The following is a 25911-nucleotide window of genomic DNA, read 5'->3' as shown; positions in this document are numbered from 1 at the left end:
TGTTCTCGCATAGAGCTTGTGGGTGCTGGGAGGCCCTGGGCTGGGCTAGCCTAGCCGATGTAGACTGCCGTGGTGCTAGCGCTGGGGGGAAGTATCTCCAGAATGCCCCATGGGGCACCATGCTGAAGAATGAGCTTTTGTTGCTCCTGTCTTTCCTCCTGGGATGTTTTGGCTGCTGAGAGCTGAGGGATGACAGGGATTGGCGTTTCCTGGACACTCTGATGGTTGGGAGGGGAATTAGGTTGGATGGTTTTGGTTAGTGGTTATCATTTAAAAGTCTTGTTTAGGGTCAGTAAATAGGACTATACGCCTGTTCTTACATGTCCCCATTAGTTACACACTTTTAATTGCAACAGTCCTGAGACAGATGAACTCATTAAGGGGTCTCTGCTTTTATTGTGATATCTGTGGGCTGAGCTGGTTGTGATTAGTTTGAACTTGGTGAACTCCGCATATGAAATGTGGAAAGAATAGTGTTGGATTGATTAGGCTGCATTGATATGTTCAAGTGGATCCCATTCATCCCACAGTTGGCAGATAGGTGAAGGATGGCGACTGCCTGGTCTGTTGTTGATGCTAGGCTCTGCCATCTGCTGGCATGAAAAGGGAACCTTTCAAATGATAGCTGTTGGTTATGTCTTAATAGTGTAGAGTGGCTTCCTCTCCTCGTCTTCTTGCCTTCACATTCACTGATGTGAAAAACTGGACAGGTGGGAGCAAATTCACAGGAAGTTTCTTATCCACCATATTGCCTTCACCTGGCCTAATATTTTCGGCTCAGTGCAGATTATGAAGAGAAGACTGATAGTGGAATCACCACATGATTGAGATCCCCCAGTAACTGACAGGGTGAGGAATGAGATGGACAGTGAAACTGACTTTTGGATGAATGATTGAAACCAATCCTTTCCTCCATACAGAAAACCCCAAGCAATGTGTCACCTGTGCAAAGGAGTACTACCAGTAAGTTCATTCTTGTTGAATCATCTTTCTTACAGTTCCAGTGCAGCCTGTAGAGATATTGTGCTGTGGCTCACCTCTCTGTCTTTGTGGAGGTTCGGGCCTGATTGCCACACGAGCTGCCCAGACAGGACTTACAGTGTTATTGATACCATACATGTGCCAAGTGTGAAGACAGCCACTGTGCCAACTGTGATCAGTCCCAGTGCTACTGGTGTGAGAGGAGGGCTTCTATGTTTCAGGTAGGACCTTTCATTCAGTTGATATTTCAACTCTGGTTGTGCCACTGAGTCAGTTGGTAAAACACGCACTTATGTGCGTTGATTTTTAACGAGTGTGTGTGTCTCTAGACGGAGAGTGTGTGGAGCAGTGTCAGGAGGGGTTCTTTGTCGACGAGGAGAGTCAGGAATGCGAACCGTGTCATCGTATGTGTCCGCACGTTGCGGCGGGCCCAAACTATGACGACTGTTGACTCATGTGAGGATGACTTCACTCTGAAGGACGGAGAGTGTGTGGCAAACCACTCCGCTTCCTGCCCTGACAAACATTTCCTCAACAGTAGGCCTCATCTGACCTTCATACTTACTTAACTAACATTTCATATAAGTTCAGGGGTCTGCAACTGGTGGGCCCACGGGCCAATCATTGGCCCTGCCATGTTGTCCAGTGCAATATAGTCTCACTATTTGAATAAATATTTGCTCAGGTCAGGGGGAATGTGAGCAGTGCTACTCCAGCTGTAAGACATGCGCTGGCTCTGGGAGGGAACGTGTAACACCTGTGACACAGGTAAGAGTTGAGTGGCATGGTATTTAGTATCTGAGTGCTGTGTTCCTCTATCCTCGGCAGGGGGTAGTTGCCAGACTTTGCTTGTGTAATTTATCTGCTTTCACCTGTTTTAGTCATTCTTAAGTCATCTTTACTGTAGTTTGATGGTGTGCTTACATTGTGAAGGTGATGGTGAAGCGTGACACTTTCCATTTAGAAAATACTAGACTTTATTGAAGAATAATCTTAATGTGGCGTACGGTGACAACCTGCATGCTTGTTGGCTCTGTAGAGCGCTTTCTGACGGCCCGCCAGGCGTGTGTGGCAAAGTGCCCGTCTGGTACTTTCGTCAATGCCACGTCGGGCCACTGTAACGACTGTCTGCCAGGCTGTGTTCTGTGCCAGGATGCCCATCGGTGCCAGAGGTGCCGGACTGGACACACACACCTCTACCTGCAGGGCGACCAGTGTGTTCCCGAGTGCCAGAGGTCAGATCTATTCATCATCTTTCCCCATTTTTCCATCCCTTCCCCCTGAAACTGATCTGTGACTTTCACATGCATATACACACACAGTACACTCTTACACACACGCTCCAACTAGAATGCTGTAGGTGTCTTTTTTTGTTGTTGTATCATGTCATTAGAATAGTTTTCTCCCCACTTGCAGTCAAGTTCAGTTCCGTAAAACTCCCTTCACCTCTCCCTCCTGTCCTCTGTGCAGGGGTTACCCTAAGGGGGCGAGTGCCAGCCCTGTGCCCCAGAGTGTGCCTCCTGCCTGGGGAACGCCACCCACTGCCTGACTGTGAGACCCAGTACTTGCTCCTGGAGCACTTCTTGCAGAGGGCACTGTCCCAACGGGCACTACCCCAATGAGCGAGAGTGTCTACGTTGCCACCCGACTGCATAGAGTGTAGCCAGGACGGCCTGTGTAAGGGTAAGCTGCTGCACGGGAGCAGAGGTGGAGGGGTCAGGGTAAAAGGGGGTGGCGGGGACGTCAGCCACAGTACGAAAATATCCACTTTCTTTCTAATCTCCTCTATTCAGCCATAAAAAAGAATGACATTCAATATGGGGCCATATTAAGTGTACCAATAGGAGTCATTTTATATCTGTATTTAGCGTTCTCTCTCTCCCTGTTTCTCTGCACCAGAGTGTGAGGAGTACTACTTCCTACATAAGGACCAGTGTGTAGATGACTGCCCAGAGGGCTTCTTCCCAGCGAGGAGCAGAAGGAGTGTGTGCGTTGTCACACCGACTGCGCATCGTGTGACGGGCCTGACTCAGACGACTGTGATATGTGCAGGACCCCGCGGCTGTGCGCTACAACGGGGAGTGCCTGTTCCCAGTGTCCCTCAGACACTTACCACAACGTAGCCCCTCCGAGTGCCAGGGTACTGGGATTATACACACAACTCATTTTACCATAATTGGATCGTCTCATGACCTACCATAGGAGCATTTTTTTGTGAAGCGATAGTGCTGTGTCTAACGGATAGTGCTGTGTCTAACGGATAGTTGCTGGTGTTAACGGATGGCTGTGTCTAACGGATAGTGCTGTGTCTAACGGATAGTGCTGTGTCTAACGGATAGTGCTGTGTCTAACGGATAGTGCTGTGTCTAACGATAGCTGTGTCTAACGGATAGTGCTGTGTCTAACGGATAGGCTGTGTCTAACGGATAGTGCTGTGTCTAACGGATAGTGCTGTGTCTAACGGATAGTGCTGTGTCTAACGGATAGTGCTGTGTCTAACGGATAGGCTGTGTAACGGATAGGCTGTGTCTAACGGATAGTGCTGTGTCTAACGGATAGTGCTGTGTCTAACGGATAGGCTGTGTCTAACGGATAGTGCTGTGTCTAACGGATAGTGCTGTGTCTAACGGATAGTGCTGTGTCTAACGGATAGTGCTGTGTCTAACGGATAGTGCTGTGTCTAACGGATAGTGCTTGTGTTCTAACGGATAGTGCTGTGTCTAACGGATAGTGCTGTGTCTAACGGATAGTGCTGTGTCTAACGGATAGGCTGTGTCTAACGGATAGTGCTGTGATCTAACGGATAGTGCTGTGTCTAACGGATAGTGCTGTGTCTAACGGATAGGCTGTGTCTAACGGATATGTGCCTGTGTCTAACGGATAGTGCTGTGTCTAACGGATAGTGCTGTGTCTAACGGATAGTGCTGTGTCTAACGGATAGTGCTGTGTCTAACGGATAGGCTGTGTCTAACGGATAGGCTGGTCTAAGGATAGGCTGTGTCTAACGGATAGTGCTGTGTCTAACGGATAGTTGCTGTGTTCTAACGGATAGGCTGTGTCTAACGGATAGTGCCTGTGTCTAACGGATAGTGCTGTGTCTAACGGATAGGGCTGTGTCTAACGATAGTGCTGTGTCTAACGGATAGTGCTGTTCTACGGATAGCTGTGTCTAACGGATATGCGTGTCTAGCGATGTGGTGTTCTACGAAGGCGAGTCAACGATAGGCTGTGTCTAACGGATAGTGCTGTGTCTAACGGATAGGCTGTGTCTAACGATAGGCGTGTCTAACGATAGTGCTGTGTCTAACGGATAGTGCTGTCTAACGGATAGGCTGTGTCTAACGGATAGTGCTGTGGTCTAACGATAGTGCTGTGTTCGAACGGATAGTGCTGTGTCTAACGGATAGTGCTGTGTCTAACGGATAGGCTGTGTCTAACGGATAGGCTGTGTCTAACGGATAGTGCTGTGGTCTAACGGATAGTGCTGTGTCTAACGATAGTGCTGTGTCTAACGGATAGTGCTGTGTCTAACGGATAGTGCTGTGTCTAACGGATAGGCTGTGTCTAACGGAAGTGCTGTGTCTAACGGATAGTGCTGTGTCTAACGGATAGTGCTGTGTCTAACGGATAGTGCTGTGTCTAACGGATAGTGCTGTGTCTAACGGATAGGCTGTGTCTAACAGATGTGTCTCTCAGACTGCGACAGGTCGTGTCACACCTGCTCAGGTCCCGAGCTCTCGTCCTGCCTCAGCTGTGGGCCCAACATGCGAAAGGACTCCAGTGGTCACTGTGTCTTCTACAGCCAGTGCTCCCTGCGCTCCTACAAAGATGAGGAGGGCGACTGCCAGACCTGCCACCCCCTCTGCCACCGCTGCTCAGGGCCCACCAAGGAGCACTGTCTCAGCTGCAACCCGCAGACCTTCCTGCTCAGTGAGTCACCCGTCAGCACTGACTTACAATTAATGAAAATGTGCGTTTCTTATTGGACCAAGTCCAAGTAGTCTCTCCCTGTTTCTGTCTGTTTTCTTATGGTTTAGTTCGTAATGAACATGACCCAGTTGTTCTGTGGTTAGATGATATGATGTGTGTTCTTCCTCTAACCGTGTTGGTTTTTCTGTGCTCGTCAGACAACACCTGTGTGAATGAGTGTCCGGTGGGTTTCTATGGTGATGGGGACGAGCGTGTGTGCGAGCGATGTCACTTCAGCTGTGTGTCGTGTGTGGGACGCCACAGTGTCCAGTGTGCAGCGTGTAAACCCAGCCTGTTCAAACAGGGACGCAGCTGTGTCGAGACCTGTGGTGACAGGTAGGAGACGCACACACATCAGTGAAGAGCCAATCATCACTTATATAAGTTACAGACAAGTTTAACCCTGGGTGCCAGTCTGTTTCTGCTTTTTTGTGGGAAAAGGAGTTGGCAGGTGAGCAGAAACAGGCATCTTCACCGTTTGTGATGAACCGTTACAAGTTCTTTACTTCTCTCCCTTTCTGTAAGTCACTTCGGTAATACCATCACCTGGACGTGCGACCGGTGTGACCCGTCGTGTAGCAGGTGCAGGGGAAGGGGCAGTGGAGACTGCCTGAACTGCCGTGATGGGTACCTGAAGCAGTCGGGCCAATGCCTCCAGACGTGCCCCACAAACTACTTCCCTGACACCAGAGCCAAAATCTGCCGCAAGTGCCACCCCACCTGCAAGACCTGCGAAGGTAAAGGCCAAATGGAACTCGCGCTCAACCTGCAATAGGGGAGAGACACAACCTAGAGACACAAGTAGCAAAGATCAACTCACTCTACCTGCATCACCTGAATAGCAATGTTAACTGCTGCACTGGTTTGCATGGATATCACTGAAATCTAGTATAAGCTCAGACTTGAAAGTTACTAGGATGTAGTGATGGTAATATGAGCTGAGCAGCATTGACTTTGTTGAGTAGGAAGGTCATTTGATCGTCCACAAAACGTGGTGAGCATGTTGAATTTGTGGCACAGAATTCCTGTTTTTCACTAAATGTAGCATTACAAACGGTGTGCCATATTGAATGCTGTACTACTGACTTCTTAGTAAGTATGACAATGTCGAGTTCCTCCCACTGTTCTCTGTTTGCAGATGAGGGAGCCCTGTTCTGTAAGTCGTGCTTCGAGGGCTTCAGGTTTTTTGGAGGGATATGTGACTCTCCCTGTCTCGTTGGACTTTACGCTGCTTCAGCTATTTGGGTAACTCCCTCTACGGCCTCCTTCTCCAGTTCTGGTGCTAAAAATCAGGAATTATCCCAATAACTGGGAATATTCAACATCCCAGTCTGATCATCTATGCATGTATGTGTGTTCCCAGGGCTTGGATCCACAGTGTGAGAAGTGTGACCCATCCTGTCTGGACTGTAAGGGTCCTGGTCAGTGGAACTGCACCGTGTGCCCAGCCAGCCAGCTCCTAGCTGACGACGGCCGCTGTCTGTCCTGTTGCGGCAACGAGACCAGACACGACGGCAGCCCCCTCCCCCGGGAGTGTTGTGACTGCCGGGCATCACAAAGTAAGCGAAGCTCCCCCCTCCCCCTCCTCACTTTCCCATGGTTTATTTGACCATGGGAAAGCGAGCTACTGGTTAAATACCACAATGCAGGTTTGATTGAATTGGACTCTAGGTCTAAGCCATGCTGTATTGTGTGGTTGTATATTGCATTCAAATGTGCTCTTGGCAACAAAATGTATATTGCAAGTTACAACCTAAATATCAAAGCACTATACTTTCTGTGGTGCCTATTCACTGACCCCTAACCTTGACCCTTTACCTCCCACTGTGTCGTCCCCAGTGGAGTGCGTCTTTGGGGTGAACTTTGTGTTACTGGGCATCGAGGAGCTGCCAGAGGGACATCTCAAGGTCTTCATCCTGGCCATCGTGCTCCTGGTGTCAGTCCTGGGTGCCGCAGTCTTCCTGTTCCTCCACTTGCGCTCCAAAGCGGGTGCCGGTTTACCCCAGACGAAGACCAATGGCTATAAGAACCTGGGCGCCAATGGGGGCTGGGCTGGGTCAGACTTAGACCCCGCTTCCTCCTTAGGCGACTACAGTGACCGCGTCGTTGAGGATGACGAGGAGGAAGAGGATAACGATGATGAAGATATTGTGTATATGGGTCCGGATGGTACAGTGTATCGGAAGTTTAAGTATGGACTCCTGGAGGAAGACGAGGACATTGAGATGGATTATGACGACGAGAGCTATTCCTTCAGATGAAGAGGAATGTAAACACAAACAGAAACCCTCAGGCTGGCCCACTACTTTTACACAATATTTATTACCTTCTGTAGTAGTGATGTATCCCAAGATGTTTACACACAAACACCTCGAAAATGTTTACTGACCTCGATAGTGAAGATCTAAATATTTGGCACAGTAGTAGGGCTTAATATGAGGGTCTTTGAGATAATTTCTTAAATAATACATTGTGATTTTTGTCAGTCATTAAATTTGCGTCTATGAATCACAGCATTTCCACGTTTATTTTAGACATGCAGGTTGGTTTGACATTTTAGAGTTTTTATTTGGACTTCTAAGGGTTAGTTTGTCATTTTAGTTCACTATTGAAGTCCAAGCACTTTGTAATCAATATTGCGAGACGAATGAGACAGAGGCTGATCGCATCACTAAGAGATTCATCCAGTTTCACTCATGCACTGCTAAAAGGACAGTAAGATAGATGTGAAAATATTTTTAGGCTTATTTTGATTAGAATTAGAGCTCATAAAAATACTTTATTTCCCTGCGTTTTTGCATCCCATGCATGTGAAAGAGTAGTGTTGATTTATAATAATCAGAAAGATAATTTTCTCTTTGTTGAGGTGAAACAATGTTTACTTGAATAAAGTTGGAGTTACTGTGAGAATGTTTTCTGGAATTCTGCTGAGTCATTGTCATGAATGATTAACACACACAAAATGTACTGAGGCATTTCAGTTGGGTCACTTCAACATAACACATGGGGCTGTGGCTGAGCTGTACAAGCTGTTAAAACCTTGCTTCATCCTTACATGTTTCCTCAATTCTTCCCATAGGGCCCAATTCCCGACTTACTGTAGGAAATTACGCCTTTCTTTGGCACACCTTTCCTACACACTTCTCAATAGTTGGTATTCAGACTTACCTTACAGGCAGGTATAACAGGCTTGGTTGCGTGTTGTATAAATGTCATTCAACCACTGAAAACCCTCCCACTTGCTTGCCAACGTATTTTCCTGTGAAGTTATTCAATAGGGTTTTCAATACATTTATCTTAAACCATCCCTTTTAAATACGGTGTACCTTAAATTAGAATTTTGTCCACAGACTAGAATCAATCAAGAAAGGGTTCAGTAAGAGAATGGGTTCAATAAAATAAACACATTTTAACACCAACTGGTAGATTTAAAAAACTATCTGATTTTGTAGATTATTTAGGCAAATTTTAGGGTTAGGAAAGTATGTATGAATCATAAAAAAACTAGTTTGGAGAGTCTTTCCATATGAAACATATTGATGAATTCTGAAAATTGCCACATTCAGTTCTTTAACCCATTGTAATGTTGGAAGATTAGTGTACATAGAATTATAATAGGGAGAATAGTGTACATTAGTAGGCTATACCCTTGTCTGTTACCTGCAATAACTATGGAACTGGGTGATGACACACCCAAGCATTGTGCCATGTGTCAAGTTCAAACTGCTACGCCTTGGTCTGAGCTCCTCCGCTCCATAACCTCTTTTTTTATATTATCAACTGTTACTAATGATCCTCAGCAACAACATACTTGCTGTGACAGCGTTTACAGAGGAAGCAAATGAAGGTAAACGAAACAATGTAATTAAATGGAATGATAATGTAGGCTATTCCATTGTTGTCCATTCGTTTACTCCAATTAGGGAAGGGGTGGTAGGGTTAGGGGAAAATAATAAAATATAAAAATGTAGCCTATATACCAACTGAAGGGAACTTACAGTAAATTGGCAGTTGAATATGTTATTTGGCCTACTAACGGTCAATACTGATTGGGGTATTTAACATGATAGAAATAGGAAACAGAGAAAGTCGGGGTTACCTATAATTAACCCATGCCTGCAAGTTAAAAGGCAGTACAATTTTTATTCTGCATAATGGCACAGCATATAAACTTCAATGTGTGAAAGTTATGGGAAAGTTGATTGGCTTTAATTGGTTGTCATATGACTGGTTTCACGTCTCCAGCGATTATAAGGTAAAATATATCTAAAACAAGTGTCATTAATATTTACAATTCCTTTATCCAAACGGATTACTCATTTATCTAGCTCTTATCAATAGCGCCTATCAATTTGTAAATTACAGTGCATGGAGAATGCTGTTATTTATATCTAAAAAAATTAAGTAGATGCTTTTTCCACTTGGAACCGGTAGGTTCACTAGACCTTTTTCATGGTTTCCTCACGGAATTGGTGGAATTAAGTCAAAGTCAGACAGAATACAGCGTAGCTGTAACACACCTCCATGTGTTCAATCTCCACCCACAACAATAAGCAGGTGAATAGCATGATTTTCTCATGCTTAAGTTCAAGGTCAGAATACACAGAGAGAAAAGTGCATAAAAGGGATTAACATTCCATTTATGCACACTTAACTCGGGTTGGAATCGGGCCAAAGTGCATTGGATGAGAAACTTCAGCCTCTCCCTCAGACCTCCTCCAAAAGAGCTTTCAGAGGATTATGGTTATTAGCCATCAAACAAATCCTTGTTTGATGGCTAATAACATTTTCAGACACAGCTTTGATACTTCTTGTCCCTTGTTATCGACAGAGTAGGCTATCCCAAACATACAGTGTGTTGTCTCATGGCCCTCCTTCGAGGCTACATATGTAACCAGACATTTACTTGTGTTGTGATATTTTATGCATTTGAAGGAACAATATTCAATAACAATGGAGGTAGTGTAATTCCTGGAAAGAAACTACTTGTAACAACCCAATTTCCAATGAAGCAGAAATGTCTTACCCCACCATAAAATCTACAATAGCACTGATAGCTGATCGAGTTTGAGCAACGAGGGAGAGAATGAGACATGCATCTTTGTACGTTTAATAAGAAAAAGGGCTCTATTCCAGCCGCATCGCTTCAGCTTTATAGCTTGAATAGAGCCATAAAACTTCAAGCAGGATCATACAGCAGGGTTCTGAAAATGATGAGCCCAACACACACAATGGGTCCCTGAACACAGACCCATGGTTAACTGTGATGACAAAATTACACAGTTACGCTTTCTCATATTTTTTTTTAATTCAAAACTATATCTCAGGACATGTTACTTCGTCAACAATTACAGTATTGCATGGTCTGATTTTGTTACATACAAAAGAACTGTCAAATCTGTATGCCTTCACAGTGGAAATAACAAAGAATAGTTTGTACCGGAGGTCTGGAAAATCCAAGTGTTACTTGGAAAGAATTTGAATGATTTACGAGGCCTATCCAGCTAAAACACATTTTGGGAACAATTAACAGTCTGCCATCACACACTTTATAAAGGAACAAACAAAAGCAGAATACAAATGGAAGAACAAAAGTGGAGAAGAATCAGGTGACACTGGTTCATGACATTGTCTGATTCTACTAAGCACAGTCTCAACTGAGCTAGATGTTTTCCTTGTTTAGTGATGAGATCATATGTTGGCTGAGGGTGGTGGTTCGGTGCCAAACTGGAGAGCAACCCTACAACACTATCACTACCAGATGCCTTCGAGTACAGTTACCTAATCCAACACTAATGCATAGGCTACTTGATCATAAATATGAGCCATGTTTTTGGATAGTTCAATGAGAGCTTCTAGCTACACTGATTTATAGAACATCTCTGACCAGTATGTATATAAAGGGCACAACAATCAAAACACAAGCTACAAAACGAGCTGCTTCGTAGTCTGGGGAGGTTTGTATTGTTTATACAATTACCACAGAGTACACTGACCTCATTAACCAGACCTTGGCCTTCAGAGTAATGCCATTACAGACTGAAAACTGGAGCTGGGAAAAACAGAGACAAACAAAATGTCCCTTCTTGAGTTGTGTTTGCTTACTGTATGTTTTACTACAGTAGTATGGTGGTAGCTAGCGTTACAAGATAAAAGTATACTGGTTTAATGGAATAACTGCTTATAATATCTTTATATGATTGGATGCTAAGATAATACATGTAGTAGCAGCCATGTTTTACCAATCCTCTTCCCTGGTGCTTGTACACAACAAACTGATGATAGGGAGTCAGATTAGTCACAGACAATGGGGTGCCCTGGGTTTCAATTAGCAAAGATTCTGCTGTGTTTGTTTGTGAGAAAATGTATGTATATGTTGGGCTGTGACAATGTGTGTGAATGTGTCCCTCTATGGTATTAAGGCACAGTACTGCCAACCAATCAGGCGTATAGGTCCGGGGCACAAAATAATTAGTCCCCTCTTCTACAACTGGTGCTCTGAGTCACTATTCTAACCAGAAACCTTCCCTAAGGACTTTTAGGTGCTAGCGACTAGATGCTTACCTCAGTCATTTGCATAGCGTTCAATATGACATTGTATCGATTTACATATGCATCCATCAACTGCTTACTACATACAGTACATTTTCTGCATGGTATGGATGAAGAGGAATTTAAGGTCAGCTGCAATAAAAAGGCCAGGATATCTTTTTGAGAGGAATATAGTCTCTTATTTCCAGATTCGGTCTACGAAAACAGTAATATATTATGAATAGCCATATTTTTTTCCTCTGCCAATATTAGAGACTCTTAAATACAGTACATCTCAAATCACATGAACTCACAACTCATTTTGAACTAGGCTATTTACAGGCGCTATAAAGCACTACATATGTATGTTCCTCGACACTCTGTCATCTGAGAAAACGACAAAAAAAAACATGCCCACCGCATCTATCGGTAGAGAATCAGAGGCCTGGACTTACTCCTCTTGTACCATATCATTGCTCATCTCAGTGGAATTAGGGTCCAAACATGGTTAAGCCAGTAAAAACTACATTGTTGAAACTTTCAGACACTTAAGTGGGGTCATTTGGTTATTTTCTACCTCACAAAACTTAAATAAAATGTCCCTCATTTCTGGGGAGGTAAAATGCTGGATTTGACCAATGAGGAACTATACAAATGAAGGACAGCAGAAAGCTGAAGCTGCATTGACATTTTCTCCAACCACGTAGCTCAAAATCTGAGGGGGTAGGGACAGGGAATAGATACTCTCATTCACAGATTTGTCTACGAAAACAGTAATATATTATAAAAACTAGCCATACTGTACATCAAATAAAATAAAGCACATGAATTCAGCGAAGTGTATAATGCAATTATTTAGCCTAGATTACATGCAATTGAGGACTTCTCTGCTTCAAGGCAGACATTTTTAATACATCTGAATATGAAAAGGATGAATAAACTTTGACGGCAAAGCTGAGACTAAACTCCAATACAAAACGACCATTCATTTCTATTAGCAGTGGTTTGATGGTACAGGGCTTGTGACGAGACACAATTTGTTCCCCCTCAACACACAAAGATCACATTCACTTCCTGGAGTTGCACATTATCTTGCATTAACTTGGTCGTGTTCATTAGGGACCAAACTTGTCCGACAAAGAAACTCGTTCTCCATTGGAAAACTTTTATAACGGTTTTTGGTATTGTGCCCTAATGAACACGACCATGGTCTAAATGTAGCTTCAGGTCAGATACGAAGATTTGATCCTCAAAACAAAATCTCTACAGAGGACTGAATAAGTGGCATATTGGCCATTGGTGTGGTAGTGATTACAGAGAGAAAGACAGAGCAGAGGATAACATACAGGAGAGCCCATTAGCTGTCGAACAACAGACAGGGTTGTGTGATGTGCTCAGAGGTCAGTGGCCGTTCATGATCTTGTTGGATGTTGTCATGGACGTGCTGGCGGTGGCTCTAAAGAAGTTGTCCTCTTTGAGTTTGAGGTGTTCAGGGAGCTCCAGGTTTCTCTTGGCCTCCTCAATGTCATTGTTGATTGCTGCTATGAGGGCGTCTGCAAAAACAGAGACAGGTGTGAGAATGTGTTGCCTTAGGTCTCTGAGGATTGCAGTGTGTGTACAAGGATGGGGGAAAGTGTGTGTGTGTGATATAGATTTATACAGTACCAGCCAAAAGTTTGGACACCTACTCATTCAAGGGTTTTTCTTTATTTTGACTATTTTCTACATTGTAAAATAATAGTGAAGACATCAAAACTATGAAATAACACATATGAAGTCATGTAGTAACCAAAAAAAGTGTTAAACAAATCAAAATATATTTTATATTTGAGATTCTTAAAAGTAGCCACCCTTTGCATTGATGACAGCTTTGCACACTCTTGGCATTCTCTCAACCAGCTTCATGAGCACCTGGAATGCTTTTCCAACAGTCTTGAAGGACTTCCCACATATGCTGAGCTCTTGTTGGCTACATTTTCTTCACTCTGCGGTCGAACTCATCCCAAACCATCTCAATTGGGTTGAGGTCGGGTGATTGTAGAGGCCAGGTCATCTGATGCAGTACTCCAACACTCTCCTTGGTCAAATAGCACTTACACAGCCTGGAGGTGTGTTGGGTTATTGTCCTGTTGAAAAACAAACGATAGTCCCACTAAGCACAAACCAGATGGGATATCGCTACAGAATGCTGTGGTAGCCATGCTGGTTAAGTGTGCCTTGAATTCTAAATAAATCACTGATGGTGTCACCAGCAAAGCACCCCCACACCTCCATGCTTCACGGTGGGAATCACACACGCAGAGATCATCCATTTACCTACTCTGTGTCTCACAAAGACACTGCGGTTGGAACCAAAAATCTAAAATTTGGTCTCATCAAATGAAAGGACAGATTTCAATTGCTCTTGTTTCTTGGCCCAAGCAGTCTTTTCTTCTTATTTGTGTCCTTTTAGTAGTGGTTTCTTTGCAGCAATTTGACCATGAAGGCCTGATTCACGCAGTCTCCTCTGAATAGTTGATGTTGAGATGTCTGTTACTTGAACTCTGTGAAGCATTTATTTGGGCTGCAATTTGAGGTTGGTACCTCTGCCGCAGAGGATAAGTTCATTAGAGTTAACTCTGGGTCTTCCTTTCCTGTGGCGGTCCTCATGAGAGCCACTTTCATCATAGTGCTTTTATTTAACCTTTACTTAACTAGGCAAGTCAGTGCTTGATGGTTGTTGCAACTGCACTTGAAGAAACTTTCAAAGTTCTTGAAATTTTCCGCATTGACTGACCATCTTAAAGTAACGATGGACTATCGTTTCTCTTTGCTTATTTGAGCAGTTCTTGCCATAATATGGACTTGGTCTTTTACCAAATAGGGGTATACCAACCCTACCACAACTGATTGGCTCAAACACATTAAGGAAAGAAATTCCTCAAATGAACTTTTAGACGGCACACCTGTTTAATTGAAATGCGTTCCAGGTGACTACCTCATGAAGCTGGTTGAGAGAATGCCAAGAGTGTGCAAAGCTGTCATCAAGGCAAAGGGTGGCTACCTTGAAGAATCTCAAATAACACATTTTTGGTTACTACATGATTTAATGTGTTATTTCATAGATTTGATGTCTCCACTATTATTCTACAATGTAGAAAACAGTAAAAATAAAGAAAAACCCTTGAATGAGGTGGTGTGTCCAAACTTTTGACTGGTACTGTATCTCACACACGTACACCAGTACTCACTCTTACCAAGCGAGTCATAGCTCCTCTCTGGACGGATGTAGCCCACCATGACTACACTGAGGATCTGTCCATAGAAATCTTCTTTAAACGTGTGTATCACATGAGTCTCCTGCAATACACATCAATCAATAAACATCTGAATCAATAACCATCAGCACGTGACCACTACAAGTCCCAATAAACATACATACTAAGGAAAACAAAGCAGTCAACACTACCACCAAGTCTGATTCTCTTCAGAAATCACAGTCTTCATATCCACCACAAAACACACTAACAATACAAGTCAAATAAGCATGTTTACACTTGGGTTGGGCAGGTATACAATCATTTTGAAATAACGGAGGTATGATAATAAATGTCAATGTTTGCACTTTTTAAAACAAATACCTGCAATCAATGTGTGCACTGGTTGAAAGACAAAGCTACTTTTTATTCCCCAACGCAGTGAGTGTCATCTTATGTCAATGTCCACAAACCTATGTATTGACATAGGTCTTTGACAAGCCATAGTCACGGCACTACTTCCGCTAAAATGTCTATGGCAGGGTCATCACTAGTTAACAAAGCCACAGTCATAATTATGGCTAAACCCCACTCATTTCTACAATATCTCTTGAAAATGTATTTTAAACCTAACTAACACCACACTGTTAACCCTATGTCTAAACCCTAACCTTAAATGACGTCTAAAATGCAAGCCAATTTTGACTTTGTGGCTGTGTTAACTAGTGATGACCCTATGGCAATGTGTGTGGAGATGGGTATAACGTATACCAGGATAATACCATATAAGGTAGTATGACATCATACCGGGATAATACCGTATAAGGTAGTATGACAATCTGAATAGCGTCCAACACTTTGTAGAGTCCATGCCAAAACTAATTGAGGCTGTTCTGAGGGCAAAAGGGGGTGAAACTCAATATTAGGAAGGTGTTCCTAATGTTTGGTATACCCAGTGTATATAAGCTTAAATACTTTTATATAGACTATATGGGTGGGCGAGCTGGACTTGCCATGGATTTCTTGGTGTTTTTGTAGTAGGGGTTCCAGCCGATGCTCATCACCATCTTGTGAATGTCTCCGCTGCCCACACATGCCCAGCCATAGTAGATCCCTGTGCTGATGTCGCCAGGGAGGTGCTCCACCACTGAGTCTGGGAAGTTGGCTGATCAGAAGAGACATTAAATGGACATTTAAGTCAATCAATCCGATGTGTCTGCAGTGAGTGTCCATTTGATCACTAACCCACTCAATAAAAAGGACAACAAAGGTATTTCCATGTTTGTCTGAAAAGGGTAAGGTTGACTTCACCGGCAATAGTCTTAACTTGACAGTATTCTTATTGACCAAGTAGTCGCATTCCATCAAATGCATTTCTGCCCGACCTAGTAAGGACGCTTTTATCATCTTTCATGTTGGAAGCAGAATCCCTTTAGGCTTCCATGAATGACATTGAAAACAAAGTAATGTGTTCAGCCAAAACCAAACAGCTGTACTGGCTAAGGTCACACACAAGAGAAACGGGTTAGCCTACCATCAGTAGCCAAAAAGAGCCCAGAAAACAGACTTTGAGGGAAGAGGTTGCTTATATTCTAATACCTGAAAAATGTTGGCCAATATGCAAAATGATTATTTGTGATTTCCGTTTGAAGGCTTTCCCCATCTGTGTGGGCCTACTGATGCAACAGAGTTTTGACCATAGGCGCAACTTTCACTGGGGACATGACCCCCCCCACCCCACACATTCTGAAATTGCATTTTTTGTCCCCAGTGAAAGTTGTGGTAATTTAATGGTAATTCCAATTATTGAACCATCGATTCTATAATGTATAAATGTACACCAAGGTAATTCTTTGTCATGTCTCATCTGAGCAGGATCAGATGGTGACAGGGGTCTCAGCAGAGTCAGGCAACCAGGGAAGACAAGTCTGACAGCGTTGAGGTGAACTTTTGCATATACAATACTTTATTCTCTCTGTGCAGCAAACACTGGACAAGCCAGAAGCATCACAGATTGAAACTATTTTAAGGCAGTCTGACAAACCTCTAAAGTTGATTTGCCAAACTGTATCAAGGGTTGAGAGGCTTTTCCAGATTACACAAAACATGTCAAACAAAAATGTGAGAAAGACCTGGAAGACACTGATGATGAATGGATACAGATATGTTTGAATGCCCAGTCATGTTCATATAATCTCAGACAGACAGTTGAAGTCGGAAGTTTACATACATTTAGGTGGAGTCATTAAAACTTGTTTTTCAACAACTCCACAAATTTCTTGTTAACAAACTATAGTTTTGGCAAGTTGGTTAGGATGTCTACTTTGTGCATGACACAAGTAATATTTTCAACAATTGTTTACAGACAGATTATTTCACCTATAATTCACTGTTTCACAATTCCAGTGTGTCAGAATTTACATACACTAAGTTGACTGTGCCTTTAAACAGCTTGGGAAATTCCAGAAAATTATGTCATGGCTTTAGAAGCTTCTGATAAAGGATGTTAATTAGCCTGAGTCAATTGGAGGTGTACTTGTGGATGTATTTCAAGGCCTACCTTCAAACTCAGTGCCTCTTTGCTTGACATCATGGGAAAATCAAAACAAATCAGCCAAGACCTCAGAAAATAAAAATTGTAGACCTCCACAAGTCTGGTTCATCCTTGGGAGCAATTTCCAAATGCCTGAAGGTACCACGTTNCCTACCTTCAAACTCAGTGCCTCTTTGCTTGACATCATGGGGAAATCAAAAGAAATCAGCCAAGACCTCCGAAAAAAATGTATAGACCTCCACAAGTCTGGTTCATCCTTGGGAGCAATTTCCAAATGCCTGAAGGTACCACGTTTATCTGTACAAACAATAGTACGCAAGTATAAACACCATGGGACCACGCAGCTGTTATACCGCTCAGGAAGGACACACGTTCTGTCTCCTAGAGTTAAACGTACTTTGGTGCGAAAAGTGCAAATCAATCCCAGAACAACAGCAAAGGACTAGGATTAAATGTCAGGAATTGTGAAAAACTGAGTTTAAATATATTTGGCTAAGGTGTATGTAAACTTCTGACTTCAACTGTAAATTACTGCAGTTTAAGACCATCCATAGAACACACAGTACTATATGCCAGTGAAACTGAATATCATGCACTCAGAAATATAATTCCTCTGCCGGAGGTGGTGAACATAGGGGACATATATTTGCATGTTATGATCTTGTGAAGGCTGGCTGAATTCTGGCAAAGAGTATGTTATTTTATCTCTGCATGTCTAGATTCTCCCTTCTCCATGTTTTTGTTTGATTGGAAATGTTGATACTGGAGACTTATCAGAAGATACTGTGTAACCTAGCATTTATAGCGGCTAAGAAATGCGTTGCCATTAATTGGAAGGTTGGTTATCCTCCCACAATACTACAATGGATGGCAGAAATGTCAAATTATGCATCACTAGATTTGATTTATTACAAGATTAAGGGTAAACTATGCAACTTTCATAAGGTCTGGGTGCCTTGTATGGAATACTGTATGCCTAAAGGGGTCTATATTGAAAACAGTAAATCTTTTTAGGTTGCGCAGTCACAAATAGATTATTTTCATGGCACACGAGACACCAGTCTGATTTGTGCCCGTCTCAGTGGATTAATCCATTGAGGAGGCCGGGGGATACCACGGTCCAAGAATATGGGGATTGTGACTCAGATGCACAAGGCACGTCTCTAACTAAAATGCGTTGTCTCCCGCCATTTCGTTGGTATCTCATTGTGTGCATTGTTAGCTGTGTCTATCAATTAACCATTACATACATCACCAGTGGTAGACTACATTTACCATTAATTCCCATTATTTCTCATCTGTAATGTTTGGTTATGGTAATTCATGTTAATGCATTGACTATATCATTATTACGGTCATTTACCGTTCTCATTGTCGGAGTGGACATGTGACTTGCAGAACTCAATCTATGCTACACTTGTGAGAAACAAGTTTTTGTTAATTTATTTGTCAATTTATATTCTGTGTATTTTGTTTTTAACGCTCCTGTCGACTTAGTTCACTCTGTCCGTAACAGATTGTAGTTTTGGGAACAGAAAACTGTAATGAGATGTTTCATCTTTGAGTAAATTATCTCGTTCCATCTTCTCCCACTGCTGGCCACTAGGCTTCTGCTAACTACCATATTTGGTACTGAGTGGAAAAGCCAACTGAATGCTTCACATTTATACATCCGGTGACATATATCTCTCATTGTTCCATCTGTGGTATAACGGAGTGGAATAAGGTTTGTAGACTTTACCCGGTGCTAAAAAATTTTTTTTAAAGGCATTGTTTAGGAGTGCAAAGGCATATTGAGTTATAGCACACACGCACTTCACACAGTTGGCGTTCCATAACATGTGGTCCACACGGCTCGTGTGGCAAAATACATTTACACGTGTTATTCAATCATTGCACCCACACGGCTCACGAGCGTCCTACTTGTGAAGCTCAACGCGCTGCAAGACCTGCCTCTCAAATCTCCTCATTGGTTTTTAGGAGCATATACCCACGTGGATGATTGAAAGATGAACTGAGGTCCACACTCCAGTCGGTTGTAGTAATGTTATAAAGTTGGTTGCCAAACGCCATATAAAAGTCCAAAGAAGAAAAAGAAGCGTAAAGTTAGGAGATGAGACAAATTTGGTTTACCATTTTATCTGTGGATTAATTGTCAGAGTAGAGAACCTTGTGCATTTTAGGTAAAATAACAACCCAATGTTTATATCCCAGGACAAATTAGCTAATTAGACTAATTTGTTTCCATCTGAAACGACGGGCTGCGGTTCATCTTGGTTTAGTTAAAAAAAATATTTGGTGTAACTATGGGTCAATCAACACAGCTTCAGTAGTTAGCGTTTGTGGCTACAGTAAATAACGTTAGCTAGCAAATGTGAGTTGTACATATAACATGTCAAATATCTTTCGGGCAAGTCCACCACTAGCTAGTAAAACAACAACGTTATAACTTAGCTAGGTAGGTAACTCGGGCATGGACTTGGGTTTCATTGTTTCAGCGAGACATCCCACTCAATGTTTTTCTGGTTTATATACAGTCAATGAACTAACATGCTGACCAAACCGGGCCATTGCACGCACATTGATTTTGTTCACCCACACTAGCTATCAGGACACGCAGGTTGAAATATCAAAACAAACTGAACCAACTACATTAATTTGGGGACAGGTCGAAAAGCATTAAACATTTATGGCAATTTATTTGCTATCGCTAGCTAATTTGTCCTGGGATATAAACATTGAGTTGTTACCTGAAATGTACAAGGTCCTCTACTCCGACAATTAATCCACAGATAAAACGGTAAAACGAATTAGTTTCTCGTCATCTCTCCTCCTTCCTCAGGTATCTTTTTAAAAACGTATTTGGACTTTATACAGCGTATTACTACAACCGACTGGAGTGTGGATGTCAGTTCATCTTTCTATCACCCATGTATATGCGCCTAAACACTAATGAGGAGATGGCACGTGGGTATATGCTCCTAAAAACCAATGAGGAGATCGGAGAGGCCGGACTTGCACCGCGTTAAGCTTCACACATAACTTTTTTATATTTTAGCGACTGGCCACGCACACGAGCAGTGTGGTTGCAATGATTGAATAACATGTATGTGTACATTTATCGCGTTGCGAGCAGTGTGGTAAGAATGGCAGGCTAACTAACATTAGCTAACTAGTTATGTAACCGGTAGCTTGCGACAGACATTGCAGACTGCTAACGTTAGCCTGGCTGTCTAGCAAACGTTAACTACGTTTGGGAATCCTACTTCAGTCAAATCAAAGGGAGCTAAAATACTAAATTAGCTAGATACCTAGCTAAAAGTACTAACGTTAAATAGTACGTGATACAACGCAAACCAATGTTGGCTAACGCGTATGTTGCTAACAGCAGTAGGTAAGCAGTTAGCTATCAAAACAGTGTTAACGCTATGCCGGTGACGCTTAACGTTAACACACAATCATAAACAAAACATTTTGTTAACTAACGACATGCCATCGAAGCATACCGTTAAGACAAACATCTTGGGTGATAGCTATCCTTGTTAATGTGGACGTTACGTCGTTACCTGTGGGAATCCCTAGTTCTTTGCTTCCTCGTCCGAATCCTCGAACGACTTCCCCCCGGGAGAAATACGGAAGACAATTCATGTCTCCTTTCCAACTGGGGACGGCTTTCAGTTTAGCGTTAGTTAGATAAAAGGTTTGCGGTCTACCTAGTCAAGCCTATACAGTGTCTCAAAAAAATATTTCTGTATCGTTAGCTAACAATACGCACTGCCGAGAATGACCTCGAAAGACAGCTAGCTAGCTAGCTAGCTAACCACTGATAACTAGCAACAGAGATGATTCCTACTCAGCGCAAGGACCACAGTTCGCCCTTTAATGCTGAACGCCGAAAATGACAGAACAGCTATGCTAAGTTAGCTTGATATACTTATCTTTCCTCCCGTTGCGCTTTGGCCAAGTACCTAGCTAGCATATTTGAAGTTGTGAATGTGATTGTGGCCGATTCTTCTTCTGGGGATTTTATATGGCGGTTGGCAACTTTAAGGTGCATTACCGCCACCAACTGGACTGGAGTGTGGACATGGAAACCAAGACTGTTCTCAGAGCAGGGGCCTGTTGCACAAAAGTAGAATTAAGACATCCGGGATAAATGACTCAGCTGAGCTCAATGAAGCCAAAACATGTGCGTCCAGGCTTAATTGGTTGCACAAAGACCAAGCCAGGATGAGCAGACACGGATTCATTAAGCCAGGTGAAACCAATCCTGGATAGGTGCGCGCTCACGGCTCACTCAAATAGACCCCGCCACAGATCACAGATTAACTGATTTACCATGGCAACTAGAGCCGCGTACTTTTCCCCGTCGGAAGCACAAATCCTCATGGAGGCATACGAGGAGGCTAAAAATATAATAAGAAGAAAGGCAACACCGCCACAGTGATAAAGCAAAGAGAAAAAGCGTGGCAAAGTATTGCAGACCGCCTGAATGCGTAAGTAGTGCACAATTACACACTCAACGCTCCGCTGAAACATCACAATTACAATTCAAATATTTAATTCACATCTCCAAAAATGCAGTTGTACTGTAATTATGAAACGTTAAATTTTTAATTGAAATGCACTGCAGATATGAGTGAAATTGTGTAAAGTAACTCCATCACACTGTATAAAAGCTATGATAAATTTTTTGATATTTTTACTGAAAACAAGACAAAAATACCAAGTAATTTTTTGCAGTTGACTCCATTAAATGTGTGTTTGTGTGTGTGTGTGTGTTTGGTGTGTGTGTAGATTAAACATGAACGGGCCAAAACGACATGCAGCAGGTAAATCAAATACAAGAACATTCTGCAGAATGGTATGGTCCCTGACTAATATTTAACAAAGCACAAGCATATATTGTACCCAGAAGGTGCCTGCTCACACATTGTGCTGTACTGTTTTAGCAGTGAAAAAGAATACCCACAGACAAGGCACGGGTGGTGGGTCACCAAAGCTGACCTTACCCAGCAGAGGACATGGCCTTGGACTAAATAAAGCAGAGCCCGTCTTAGAGGGGATCCCTGGGGGAAAGAGACGAGCATAGGTTCCTCCCAAGATGCCACCCGCTTCATTCAAGGTATGTCCTTCCATCTCTACATGGGATACAACCACATTCATATTGAATCAATTTGGACTGTCTGACTTTGGTTTACCTATTGCCTTGCAGTGTCTGGCAGCACTGTGTTCCTGTTAGAGCCACCAGCACAAGCACCAGACGATGCTGATCCAGTGAGTACTCCACAAAGGCATACTGTAGGCCTGGCATGTCTTGTCTACTAGCTTCAATATGAATCCGATTAAATGTGATAGGGTGAAGGCCCCAGTGCAGCAGCAACAGCACATGATGGAGACGATGATGAGGAGGAGACCATCTCTCTGGATTCCAGAAGGCATGAGGTATCATGTTAAGACTGTGAAAGTACTATTTACTCTACAATGGTGAGGAGTCCTCATCAAAATCAAAAAATCTAATTTCTTTTACAGACCCAGATGCTATACAGTGGGAAAACCAGCCTGGCAACATAGTGCGTATTAATAAAAGGACACCACATCCTGCCAAATTCCAGCTGCGCTAATTGTATTGTGTTCACAGAGCTCACAAGCTATCAGAAAGTTGTATGGCAACCACCTCCGGCGCCAAATAGAACTGGCAGACATAGACATTCAGTACAAGAAGAAAAAGATGGAAACTGGGATCCGAAATAAAAAAGAGGACAATTAGGAAACTGGACCTTGAAATAAAAAAACTTGAGAGGAGGTGAGATATGCCTTCAATGTACACTGTATGCTAACTGTAACACAAATGTATTAATCATTATTTTTCTTTCCTCCCCAGCTCCAAGAAGATGACACAGCTCAAAAATAAAATTAGGTATATTCTCGTAAAGTCAAGTGAGCCATGACATATGAGCTCTTATTGTGAGCACACAGGACGGTGGCATCTTTCTAAGTTTTTTTTATTTTCCCAGCAATCAGTACAACCAAGTCATCGTTATAAGGCATCGCCCTCTTTTGCCCACCCCCCAGCACCAGGTGTGGCCACTAGCCTATATGAAGGCCCAAAATTGTGTGTTCCTTTCTGCTCTGACAATGGCATGCCCATTCGTGCGCGATGTGGTGGATGAAGAAGCACTTGTGCTGAGGAGAGCCTTCAGGCGAGAAAGGGTCTTCAGGACCGGTTGACCCACTGGCCTTCCCTGATGACCATCTATATGAAAGATACAGGTTTCTGCAGATGCATCAGGTATCTATGCAGACTACTGGGTCCCAGGATTAAGCACCGCACTGCACGGAGCCATGCACGATGTGAGCAAATGGGTTGTGGCCTTCGCTTTTTTGCTAGTGGAGCCTTCCTGTATCAGTGGGATGCAGAACAGCTGAACAAGGCCACAATTTGCCGCACAATAAGGAGTGTGTGTCTGCTATCAAAGCATTAGCAGATGTCTTCATCTCCTTCCCTGGCCACAGAAGACTCTGTGACTCAAAGAGGAGCTCTATAGGATGCAGGTAAGAGGATCTACAAATACAGGACAACTGTAACACATAGTAGGATTACTCATTACTTGTGTGACAGGTTTCCCCAATGTCATTGGTGCAGGTGGACTGCACACACATAAGGATGAAAGCCCCCTCAGGTGCCCATGAAGCCGATTTTGTGAATAGGAAATCCTTTCACAGCATTAATGTTCAGGTGAACATAACTTTTTGATATGTCCATTGACGAACACTCTGCATTGCCAGTGATGCATTGATTGGTGTAATATTCCTCATCTTATGATTTCAGATGTCTGCAATGCTGACTGTGTGATCAGCAATGTTGTGGCAAAATGGCCTGGCTCAGTCCATGACTCCAGAATCTTTCGCGCCTCTGAAATCTATCAGTGCCTATCACAAGGTAAGCCACACAACCCCTATTTATAACCATCATGGCTGTGTCAAGAATCACTGTGTTGAGTAGTAATGATGAGATTTTGTGTTGACAGGTGAATTCTCTTGGGTGTTGCTGGGAGACGGGTATGGCTGCCAGCCTTTTCTCCTGACACCTTTCACAGACCCCCAGGAAGCCACAGCAGGCCTACAACCATGCCCATGCCAGGACCAGGGCCAGAGTTGAAATGACCTTTGGCCTCCTGAAGGCACGCTTTCACTGCCTCACAAATTAAGGGTCAGCCCTGTTAGGCATGTGATATTACTGTGGCTTGTGCTGTCCTCCACAATGTGGCCTGCCTGAGGAAGGAGAGGGCCCCCAGAGTGCCACCAGCCATGGACTGGGACAATCCGGCAATCTTCCCTGATGACGACAGTGGTCGGCTGCTGAGGACCAATATGTGTTGAATTTTTTAGTTAGTATGTGTGCTTTCAATTTTGGTTAAATATGTCCTGCGGTGGCAGAGGAATTTGGTTTTTTTTGGGTTCGTTTTTGACGAATTTGGCCTCATGATGTTTGTGCGTATACTGTGTGTAATACAAGCTGCAGGGAGGCCACTGCATCCATTAATTTGTCTGTTCAGTTGATGTGTATGGATTTGTCCTGCATTTATTTTAGTGCAGACATGCAGGTGGTTATATACAGACCTTTGAATGTGTATGTATCATTTTGTATAATATGCTTGGATTCTGCTTTCCATCTTGTAGAGTCACTGTGACTTCAGTTTCGAAAGGAGCTGATGGTTTACCTGCTTTGTTTTGTCCTTATTCAATAAAGGAACATAATGTTACACATTGTGTTTTTATATTCATATGAATGTGTATTGTTTATATGACAGAGTACTAGGGCCACACTGAAGAAAAAGGATAAAGTCATAAATTTATGAGGCTGGTTCTTTCTGCAGAAAAGCTACATATTGTTTTTACAGTTTTGATACTTATGACAATGTGATACTTAATATTCTGGCACATCAGCATGTCTTTGTTTATGAAACCATACTGAAGTACAATTTCACGAAATGCCCCACATCTGTCATTTTAACAACTGTCCTCCTTTAAAACAACTGGTTACAATATTATGACTTGTGTTTTTTTCCCCTCTGTGGCCCTAATATTCTATCATTTTATATATAGCCTTATAGTCTATGGGAAACTGTAAATTATCTAATAATAGCAACATCATCTAAAAATCATTTTTTATCCAAAATCATTGAAATTAATGATCACAAACGTTTAAATAATAACAGTGGGTCTAGTTATATGTGATAACAATGTATAGTGAGCAGTGAAATAACTATTGGTTTCCATTTGTGGTGACTGCTGACTGACATTAGGGATGAGATTAAATAGATCCTGGAATTTAGCCTGGTCTGGAGCAGGCTAGCTCCACAGAATAAATCTCCATGGTAATTTATACCATAACATATCCTCCTGCCCCCTATCCATCTTTAGTGCAACCGGATTACGGATCAATTGAGCCAGGATCACCAAGATATCCTGGCTTAATCCCTTATCCTAGTTTTGTGCAACAGGCCCCAGGTCTGTGGGTTTTTACTAGTAAATGTTATTTTTAGTAGCAGGTGAGGAGAATTAACGTGGTAGGTTAAGATAATTAGGTTAAGAAAAGGGTTAGCTAAAATGCTACAATTGTCCTCGACGTGACTC

The 25911-nt window shown here is 42.8% G+C and overlaps 3 protein-coding genes and 1 long non-coding RNA gene across 8 annotated transcripts in view; 3 read left to right on the top strand and 1 right to left on the bottom strand.

Annotated features, from left to right (window-relative positions):
- pcsk5b (proprotein convertase subtilisin/kexin type 5b) overlaps nucleotides 1-7860 on the top strand; it is an 81422-nt gene extending 73562 nt beyond the window's left edge. For all 3 annotated transcript variants that reach the window (XM_070446936.1, XM_024002278.2, XM_024002276.2), the window contains 6 exons: nucleotides 4678-4911; nucleotides 5109-5286; nucleotides 5476-5687; nucleotides 6089-6195; nucleotides 6314-6509; nucleotides 6790-7860. In XM_070446936.1, coding sequence (XP_070303037.1) covers nucleotides 4678-4911; nucleotides 5109-5286; nucleotides 5476-5687; nucleotides 6089-6195; nucleotides 6314-6509; nucleotides 6790-7211 — 1349 coding nt within the window. In that variant the 3' untranslated portion in view covers nucleotides 7212-7860. The remainder of the gene's footprint in view (nucleotides 1-4677; nucleotides 4912-5108; nucleotides 5287-5475; nucleotides 5688-6088; nucleotides 6196-6313; nucleotides 6510-6789) is intronic.
- On the top strand, nucleotides 1658-2530 carry LOC111974529 (proprotein convertase subtilisin/kexin type 5-like). The gene is made up of 3 exons (XM_070446828.1): nucleotides 1658-1749; nucleotides 2021-2216; nucleotides 2452-2530. The coding sequence occupies exons 1-3, from the start codon at nucleotides 1707-1709 to the stop codon at nucleotides 2528-2530; spliced, it is 318 nt and encodes a 105-aa protein (XP_070302929.1). The 5' UTR covers nucleotides 1658-1706.
- Nucleotides 7861-12317: 4457 nt separating the features above from the next.
- Nucleotides 12318-21294, bottom strand: rfk (riboflavin kinase). 2 transcript variants are annotated; one of them, XM_024001400.2, is made up of 4 exons: nucleotides 20838-21294; nucleotides 15731-15882; nucleotides 14712-14820; nucleotides 12318-13034 (listed from the first exon to the last, which is right to left on the bottom strand). In XM_024001400.2, the coding sequence occupies exons 1-4, from the start codon at nucleotides 20917-20919 to the stop codon at nucleotides 12883-12885; spliced, it is 495 nt and encodes a 164-aa protein (XP_023857168.1). In that variant the 5' UTR covers nucleotides 20920-21294; the 3' UTR covers nucleotides 12318-12882. The 2 variants fall into 2 exon arrangements, with proteins under 2 accessions (XP_023857168.1, XP_023857169.1); XM_024001401.2 differs by having other exon boundaries at nucleotides 14718-14820.
- Nucleotides 21295-22319: 1025 nt separating this feature from the next.
- LOC139028881 (uncharacterized) lies at nucleotides 22320-23468 on the top strand. Of its 2 annotated transcripts, XR_011481098.1 has the most exons (4): nucleotides 22320-22396; nucleotides 22487-22548; nucleotides 22630-23191; nucleotides 23289-23468. It is a non-coding gene; the product is annotated as an uncharacterized lncRNA (long non-coding RNA). The 2 variants fall into 2 exon arrangements; XR_011481097.1 differs by having other exon boundaries at nucleotides 22348-22548.
- The last annotated feature ends 2443 nt before the right edge of the window (nucleotides 23469-25911 follow it).

This window comes from Salvelinus sp. IW2-2015, linkage group LG15 (assembly GCF_002910315.2).
Source record: "Salvelinus sp. IW2-2015 linkage group LG15, ASM291031v2, whole genome shotgun sequence".
In the NCBI taxonomy this organism is placed as follows: domain Eukaryota; kingdom Metazoa; phylum Chordata; class Actinopteri; order Salmoniformes; family Salmonidae; genus Salvelinus; species Salvelinus sp. IW2-2015.
Note: the sequence above shows the minus strand (reverse complement) of the source record. Positions and strands in the feature narration are given on the sequence as shown.

What these genes read in the sequence shown, in the direction of transcription:
- LOC111974529 (XM_070446828.1), top strand. Translation starts at nt 1,707, where the DNA reads ATGCGCTGGCTCTGGGAGGGAACGTGTAACACCTGTGACACAG. An exon ending in GTGTAACACCTGTGACACAG is followed by an intron (nt 1,750 to 2,020) that starts GTAAGAGTTGAG and finishes TTGGCTCTGTAG; the next exon opens with AGCGCTTTCTGACGGCCCGC. An exon ending in TGTGTTCCCGAGTGCCAGAG is followed by an intron (nt 2,217 to 2,451) that starts GTCAGATCTATT and finishes TCCTCTGTGCAG; the next exon opens with GGGTTACCCTAAGGGGGCGA.
- rfk (XM_024001400.2), bottom strand. Translation starts at nt 20,919, where the DNA reads ATGAATTGTCTTCCGTATTTCTCCCGGGGGGAAGTCGTTCGAGGATTC. An exon ending in AGAACTAGGGATTCCCACAG is followed by an intron (nt 15,883 to 20,837) that starts GTAACGACGTAA and finishes TCTTCTGATCAG; the next exon opens with CCAACTTCCCAGACTCAGTG. An exon ending in CTATGACTCGCTTGGTAAGA is followed by an intron (nt 13,035 to 14,711) that starts GTGAGTACTGGT and finishes CTGTTTTTGCAG; the next exon opens with ACGCCCTCATAGCAGCAATC.